The sequence below is a fragment of the Corella eumyota genome, chromosome 4 (genome assembly GCF_963082875.1).
Source record: "Corella eumyota chromosome 4, kaCorEumy4.1, whole genome shotgun sequence".
Lineage (NCBI taxonomy): Eukaryota > Metazoa > Chordata > Ascidiacea > Phlebobranchia > Corellidae > Corella > Corella eumyota.
Window position 1 is genome coordinate 1488480 of NC_137493.1, and position 8609 is coordinate 1497088.

At 28.4% G+C, this 8609-nt stretch overlaps 1 protein-coding gene across 1 annotated transcript; it reads left to right on the forward strand.

Annotated features, from left to right (window-relative positions):
* The first annotated feature begins 1461 nt into the window (after positions 1-1461).
* LOC145749737 (uncharacterized) lies at positions 1462-8431 on the forward strand. The gene is made up of 18 exons (XM_082565588.1): positions 1462-1617; positions 1759-1842; positions 2049-2146; positions 2329-2483; positions 2703-2877; positions 3025-3149; positions 3272-3356; positions 3536-3663; positions 3993-4101; positions 4520-4626; positions 4828-4931; positions 5142-5308; positions 5705-5825; positions 5903-6092; positions 6401-6561; positions 7406-7537; positions 7901-8042; positions 8148-8431. Exons 1-18 carry the CDS (start codon positions 1462-1464, stop codon positions 8429-8431), a joined length of 2523 nt encoding a protein of 840 aa, XP_082421714.1.
* The last annotated feature ends 178 nt before the right edge of the window (positions 8432-8609 follow it).

The following is an 8609-nucleotide window of genomic DNA, read 5'->3' on the forward strand; positions in this document are numbered from 1 at the left end:
AACAAGAACCAAAATATGCTTTAAACTTAGAATGTTTTTAAAGTATTTTTAAGAAAAATTCCATATTGGAAAGGTGTTGACCAAAATATAGCCAACAGCAAGTATCAAAATACTACAAAAATATAAAAATAATTAATAAGACGTAAAAAACCTGTATTTAAATTAACGGCAAAAAATTCCAGATTGCAAATGCCAAGGCTATTATTGCACCAGAATGGTGTAGTAAAAACAAACCCAAAGAATGTTCTTGCAACATTTAATGCTGCGGTTTCCACTTCTCAGTTCTGTTTTTGACTTATATCGGATTATAATTCAGAAATAGATCTTAAAAGGCGATTCTAACCTGCGATATCGCCTAACCACTAAACCCAAATCCCTATTTAGTCATCACGTCTTATAGAATATACAAAGCCTACACATGTTTTGTACATATTCAACATCGAAAAGAAGATTTGAACATGCGATAATAACACCACACATTTTAATCTACGATAGAGCAAAGGCTAAGATTTTTTGTATATTTTTTATCCAAATTTTTGCACACTATTTACTCAACATTTAAAACACAATTTTTTTAAGAAACTTGTTTGCCCTTAGTTTCTTTATAAAAAAATTTAAACATTTGTAAACATGTGTTAAAACGTCACAAATAGTCACAACCTTTATTCAGCGGTGGGAATGTCGTCGTTTTAAAATCAAGTTTACATAAAAATATATATATATTTAATGTTATTTAAAAAAGAAATGTTATTGGATAATCACCATAAATATAATAATGCTATACGTTGATAGAGAAAACAAAGCATATTTAAGCCATTTAAGAAGTTTGTTGGGGTTGATATTTTTTGGGTATTTAGTGTTAGTTTAACTCTTTTAACCCCAATAATTTTTTTTATGTTTACCAAATTAATTAACTTAAATTGGTCATAACTTACAACTTACATGTGAATTAGAACTACCAAAGCCCAGTCTATAGATAGTTTTGGACTATTTCATACTAAAATGTAATTTTTACAATGACCGGCAGCCTGGTGTAGTGGTAAGAATACTTGCCACACCACACATGGAGTCGTGGGTTCAATCCTCACTGATCTCATGCTGTAGCGCCCTTGAGTAAGACGCTATAAATGGTATGAACTTTTGCTAAGCCAGCAATTAATCAGCAGTATAACTATCGGGCAATTATAATCTATAATATCCCAAACTGCCAAAAAGGCAACTCAAGGCTGGGTCGGAGTAATTGATGTTACTCTATGTTTAAGTTGCGCATTTGACTTTCCCACATTGAGGATAAAGATATATACAAAAAAAAATGTAAGTGTAGGTACGTAGCAAAAGTTACTTCTAAAAAATGTTGATTCTAATACATTTAAATTAATTTAAACATCTTTTTTATAGTTTTTAAACACTATTTTTAATGTACAAAATAATTTTACAAAAAAAGCTTAAAACAATCTAAAAATGACAACTTATGATGAGCACTCGAGTGTGCCTCATTTTGGCCACACGAAGCGCCATAGAATGGATATTATGGATGAATATCTTGCTAGTATCGGCTACCATCGAAAACCAATTCCAAAAGATGGTTCTTGTTTGTTTAGAGCTTTATCTGAACAGGTTTAAGAAAACTTATAAATTAAAATAATTTAAACTCAGTTTTGTTTTTAACTTTAAATAGTGTTTTTATGAATCTGCTTAATAATATTGCAATTTAAAAATTACCGAGTTGAAGATTGTTATTTTTTAAATAATTTACAGCTTTTTTCTACTCAAGCCCACCACCTAGTGGTGAGAGAATCTTGTTGTCGTTATATGAAGAAAAATCAATCTACTTTTGAGAATGTAAATTGTTACAAAATTGATTAAGAATATGCTAATTAAAAAACTTTTAAACCGATTCTGAATAAAGTGTTTATAATTGTTTTTTATGTAAGATTACTATGTATTTACTATGTTTTTTAGCTTTTTCAATAAACACAAAAATAGTAATTTAAAATTCAAGATGAGTTGGAGTTTTTAAGTGTTTTATATAAATATTTTTTGTACAGTTTATAGACGGTTCATTTGATGAATATTTAACGAAGATGATTAACCCAAAGGAATGGGGAGATCAACTTGAAATTAGTGCATTATCCAAGATGTATTTGTAAGTTTAATTATTATATGTTTCTTATATCAAATTTAAAAAATATAACTTTCTAAATTGTTTTTAAAGGCCAATTAAAATTGGGTAATAAACATTTTACATTTCTTACTAAATGCTTTGTTTTATTTCTTTTTTAGAGGTATTATGCCTAGTATCTTACATAATCTTCAAATTATTTTTAGATGTGATTTTTGTATATACGAACAACCGGGCCAAAGAGCAAAGAATGTGACAGAAAATGACTTCAACAAGAAAGTTTATTTATGTCACTCTGGGCAGAAACATTACGATAATGTTTACCCTGTTAAATATTTTACTAATTTTGGAATTTGTCAATGTAAGTTTATGTTTAAAATTGTATTATTGTAAACATATTTCACCTAATAAAAATATTAATTAATTAATTTCTTAAGTGGCCAACTATTTGTTTTCCAATGCGACCTCCAAAATAGCAACCTAATTTTTCAATTTACATATTTTAAAATTTAATTAAACATTTCTATAATAACAATGTATTTTAAATTTAAAATTAATCAAAAATTATTAATATTTTCAGCAATTATTTACTCTCTGTTGTTTGAGAAAATACTTGGCTTCGATAACCTTGAAAGTCAAAGGTCCATCACGACCTTTAGAATGCTCTCTACCCCCTCTAGTGATGATGAAGACGAAGAAACAGTGTTTCCCTCAGATTTTTTATATGAACCTTCGATTGGAATTTTAACTCCAGGGTTGTCAAAAAGTTTTAAAAACTTTTAATTTTTATAAAAATTGTTTAATTTTAAATTGTTAATGAAACCTTTTTAATTTATGAATTATGTTATGTTATATCTAAAAGTTGTTTGTGCCTAAAATAAAGAAGTTTTTCTTATATACAGAGTACCTCCGGAATGCCAGCTAGGACTTGCTTATAAATTTCCAATTTCAATTGATTTTATTCGAGGAATGGATCCCCATATTTACAGGAATATTGATTATGATTTTTGGATAACAATTAAGAGAGGTGTGGTGTTTAAAATTGACTGTAAATAAGTGTATTGTAAATGTATAAAGTTAATATAGGTTGTCTTTAATATTTGACGTTAAAATATTTTATTTGAATGAAAAAATAACTTAATTTTTTAGCCCAACAATACATAGACTTTGCTGTAGCTGAAACGATGCCTTATTTAATAGGAGATAGATGCATGGTCACTTTAAGCATTTACAGGTAAAATAATTCAATAACAAGTTCTAAATAACTCAATAACTAAATTAACACTCAGTTTATAAGTTCTGTTATCAATATACTATTTATTTAAATTTGTTACATTCACAAATCTTTAAACGGTCAAGTTTAAGAAGTTATAAAAATTAATATTTTAACCTTCTTTTTTACTTGATTTTTAGCAAGCCTCTGGTTGGTCATGTCCAGGAGGTGTCGCCAGATTTTGGACCAATCACAGTGTTTATAGAGGACCTAGGTGGAAAACATACAGTTGCTGTAAAGAATGCAAAACCAATGTGCAACTATAACAGTAAGGCTTGTTGACAATATCAGTGTAATATTATACGCCATATGAATGGCTTAACTTTTTTAAATTCATTGATTTTTTTTTATTAAAATGGGTTGATTAAGTTGATTTGTTAAAAATATAAAAGAACATTATTAAAGTTATTTAAAAGGATTGAATTTTTTACCTGTAATACATATTTTGTCATATAAAAAAGTTTTTTTTTTTATGTTAACTTTTTTAAATTCAAAAACTTGTCACTTTTTAAAATTAAACAACATCAATTTTAAGTGTATTTTTCAAAGCCTAATACTTTAACTTAACTTTTCACAAGACTCATGGTAATGTTGTAGATGGATGTAGATTGGAAATGGGAAAATATCGTCGCAAACCTTTCCAAGATGGGAGTGGATGGGGAAATAATGGAAAGGGGAAAAGATACAGCTACAGAAACAAACACTGGTAGAAAAAACAGTTTTATTTACTGTTTTGCACATTTTTAACTTTATATATTTAATTTAAATATAAAGAGGGATCCTCTTAAAATCTGTTAATTAAAATATATTTATTTATAAACCAATATGTATTATCGTAAAGACTCTTAGAAATCAGTTATATATGTTTTAAATTTTGTACTTAATAAAGCTTTGTGGATAATATATATATGTCTTAGGTTATTGGCCTACAAAATAAATAAAATATGCTGTTTGTAATGCGTAGGTGATCACGGTTTGTAACCATATTATCCATTTAAAATCTTGATTGTAGGCTAGCCTATAAACTAGTATAAATAATTTGGGTTAGTTTTAATTTTTATGTTATAATTTATTGAAATATTGAATTGTTTATTTTTTTAATAATTTATATTTTTATTTTTCAGTGGAATGGCATCTTACCACATGGGTGAATTTGGTTTCAATCCAAGATATTTGGAGTTTGTTGCTTCCCAGCAGAAGAAATTACGGGGATCAGTTCCTGCTATGTCTGGTATGAAATTTTTTTATTGAACTATCATTTTGTATAAATTATAATATTATTTATTGTCTTAATAATTATTGGGTTGTACTTTTTTTAAATAAATGTTTTTCTTAAACATTGTTTTTTGGTGTTTTTTACATTTATTTTTTGTTGTTGTTGATAATGACTAGTTGAAAGTAACATTTTAATAATTGGTTTTAAATATTTAAGGTAATGGTAATGGTAGAAACGGAAATTCATCGAATTATAAAAACAAAGGAAAAAACTCACGGAAGAAATCAAGTTTAGAGTCTATTAGTCCCACACTGGGCAAGGTTAGTGATATCAAAAAATTGGTTTGATTGTATTTTATAAAATCCAAATTGTCTTTAAATATATATTTGTTATAACATTTATTATTATCTTAAAGTTTTATAACTTGTACTAATTAAAAAGTGTTTCAAATTGTAAATTTGCTTTTAAATTACTAATTTTATAATTCCGACAAAATTATGCTTTTAAAAAGTTTTATTTGATTTCTATAGAATGCCATAGATCACCCCGGTAACTATGACAACAAGGATTGGGAGCCGGGTTACCACGATGAATATGGTCCCCCGAACGAGACCAATCAAATGTGTCGAATAAGGAATGAGGAGGGATTAGCCACTCAAATATGGAATCTTAATATTAACTCGGTGGAACAACCTACGTAAGTTTAAAACTTGATTTTTTTATTTTAACAAATTTTTAAATCACTTAATTCAATTTAAATATTGTAACAAATATTGAATTCTTTGTTTGAAACTAGTTGCTTGATCTAGGGTCTGTATTTTAATTGTCATAATATGGCTGCAATTTGCATCTATGATTTGCTGGCAATAATTTACCCATGCACCACGACTGGCATTTTAATATATTTTGTGGGCCAATATATTTAATATATATGTATATCCACTAGGCTTTGTTATGTATAGATGATTGATATCATAAAAATGCTATTTTAGTTCAAAATTGAAAAGTGCAATACTTAATTGACACTTTTTTTAATTATCTAAATTTTAGTTTTATATATAATGTTCAAATTTAAGGATTTTATTTTTTCCAGACTTGACAGTGGAGGTTCGGAGAATCAAGTTAGTCCAGACAGTCAACAAAATGGTCAAAATATTCACAGTGATGTTAGTTCATTAAATGGAGTCAGTACAACAACTAATTATATTTCACAGGCAATTACAATTTTAATTAATTAATTAAACTAATTGGAGCAGAAATTAAGAATTTTTTTTTAATTTTTATTCGCCAGAACTCTCAAGATAGCATTGGTAGTAACAAAACCATTAACTACCAAAACACCAACCCAAATAAACAACCAGAAGATGAGAATAACAACCATGACGTATCATCCACACCACCAATAAATATACAACCAGAACCTAATAATTACCAGCAAAATATTGGTTACGATGCATATGGTCAACCAATATCTCAATATGGTAAGTTTTGACATTTTTGTTAAAAATATTAGAAAAAAATCAAGATTCGTTTTTTGTAAAAAAAAATTATTTTTTTGTTATATTTGCAATTTATTATTTCATCATACTACTAAAAGGATTGTAACATCTTGAAATCAGTTAATGCATAATCATTTATTACATTTTGCTTATATTTTGCAGCAAATTTATAATAAAATTGCTAAAACAATTATCAATTTTTTTGCGTTAATATTTTGTTGTATACAAATAAAAACCACTAACTACACTATACCATTATGACATCATAACCTTCATTATTACCACACAAGGTCCATCATCTTACCCCCCTAACCCACAACCCCCTCAATATTACCCTCAGCAAAGTTTACCCAGTTATTTACCCTACACGATGATCGATAACGAAGGTAAAGAAGTTTTAATCGCTGATGAAAAATCCCCGTTCCATTATTTCTACAATTTAGGGGTGGAGGTATTTTTGTTTGTTTTTAAATTATTGTAATTTTTTATTTTTTAAACTTTGTATGTGTAGCTTTAATATAGTAGATGGTTTTCCATGTTTTTTTATAATATAATAAATGTACACAAAACTTGAATATTTTTCTATTATCCAAATAATTTTATTTATAATTTTGCCGTTTATATATAATGGAGCTTAGTGGGTGATATATAAGTTTGTATATCCAATTAAAAGCCTTTAAAAAATGATCTTTTGTGGTGTGCTGGTGAATTATTACAGGTGAATATTGGTTGTAAGTTCTAATTGGTTGTAAGTTTTAAATCAGCAGCGTTGTGTAGTGGTAAGAACACTTGCTACACCACACATGAAGTGATTGGTTCAATCCCCTTAGATCTCATGCTGAAGCACCCTTGAGTAAGATGCTATAAACGGTATAAACTCCTGCTGAGCCATCACTCAATCAGCAGTTTAATTATCGGGCAATTATAATTTATAATATTCCAAACTGCCACAGGCAACCCAAGACTGGGTCGGAGTAACTCATGTTACTCTATGTTTAGGTCACACATACGACTTTCTCACATCGAGGATAAAGATATATACAAAAAAAGCATATTATTACAATTAACAAGCCATTCTTAGACCCATCGAACTAACTTTCATAATAATTTTAGTATAAACTATTTCGAAATTATTTCAAATTTTTATATCTGAATGTTTATCGCACTAATATATTTATTGTTAATTGCCTGTATAACATGCAGTATCACACACAATGCGCTTTTTATTAACTTAATATTGCATATGCTATCAAAAAAGGCTGTATATGTATTAACTTTGTGTTTTGTTATCATAGTACTATCGTCAACTTAGTGCAAGTGGTCAGCGTCCTGTTCTCATAAATGGTGCTTCCCCTCAGTATGTTCAACCTAATAATAACACAATGAGCTTTATTCCTAACAATCAACCTTACATTAATACACAACAAGTTAGTGTTTGTCTTTTTCACTAATGCTGGATAAATATTCATAAAAAAATGATGTCTTGTAATTTAAAACTGGTTTAGGGCAATATTATAAGATTATTAATACCCTAAACTTGTACAAATTGAGACTAGGTTACGGTTATATTATATAGTTAATAATATCTTGAACTTGTACAACTTGACTTGAGACTTGGTTGAGGTAATATTGTGAGGTCAATGATATTTTAAATTTGTACAACTTGAGTCTGGGTTGGGGTAATATTATGAAGTCAATAATATTTTAAACTTGTTTATGGTGACAAAATTATCAATAACATTTTTTAATTTAAGTTTAAGTAAAAAATTAAAATGTATTTTTTTATGTAGCCTAACCAATGTGTACCCCATTTTCACCCTCATACCATACCACAAGCCAATCAATTCAACAACCCAAGGTTACTGGTTCAAATCCAACCTAACACCCCTTTAGTCCAACAATTTCAACAACCTCAATATACTTCTCCACAAGGCAAATTTTATTTCATCTTTGTTAAATTGTTTTTGTGCTTTTTTTGTAAATTTTTTTTTTTTTGTAAGTTTTTTTTGTTATTTTAATTATTTTGTCAAATATTAGTTGAGGAAAATTCCCCTGAAGCCCCTTCTGTTAACATGGCAACTAACAACACCAACGTGACCCCACCCTCTCATATTTACATGCTACAACCCGAGGTCCCTACTTCATCCTTATATCCAACCCCAAGGGGTTACCATAATGGGTACAACAGAGCCCAATATGTTCCAAGGATCCCACATTATCCTTCTAATGTTTATCAACAGAGATTTGATGGACATCGCATGCAGAATTGTTCACAAGTGTTGCCCCAACAAAACCAACAACAACAGAGATTCCGTGCGTAATTTGGTGAGGTGTTTGCTTTTGGAAACCCTGGGTAAATTTGGTTTTTATTTTTTTTATTTCAGGGCTTTATCTTTTGGTTAGGGATTTTTTGTTTGGGTGGCTATTATTAATAATATCGTTAACTAGGTATTTATTGTAAGAATAAAACTACTGTAAAATAAACTTAGTTACTGATGC

Excerpts from the sequence above, each read along its gene's own strand:
- LOC145749737 (XM_082565588.1), top strand. The coding sequence starts at position 1,462 with ATGACAACTTATGATGAGCACTCGAGTGTGCCTCATTTTGGCCACACG. Across the intron at positions 2,484-2,702 it reads TAATTTTGGAATTTGTCAAT|CAATTATTTACTCTCTGTTG; the intron begins GTAAGTTTATGT and ends TAATATTTTCAG. Across the intron at positions 8,043-8,147 it reads TCAATATACTTCTCCACAAG|TTGAGGAAAATTCCCCTGAA; the intron begins GCAAATTTTATT and ends GTCAAATATTAG.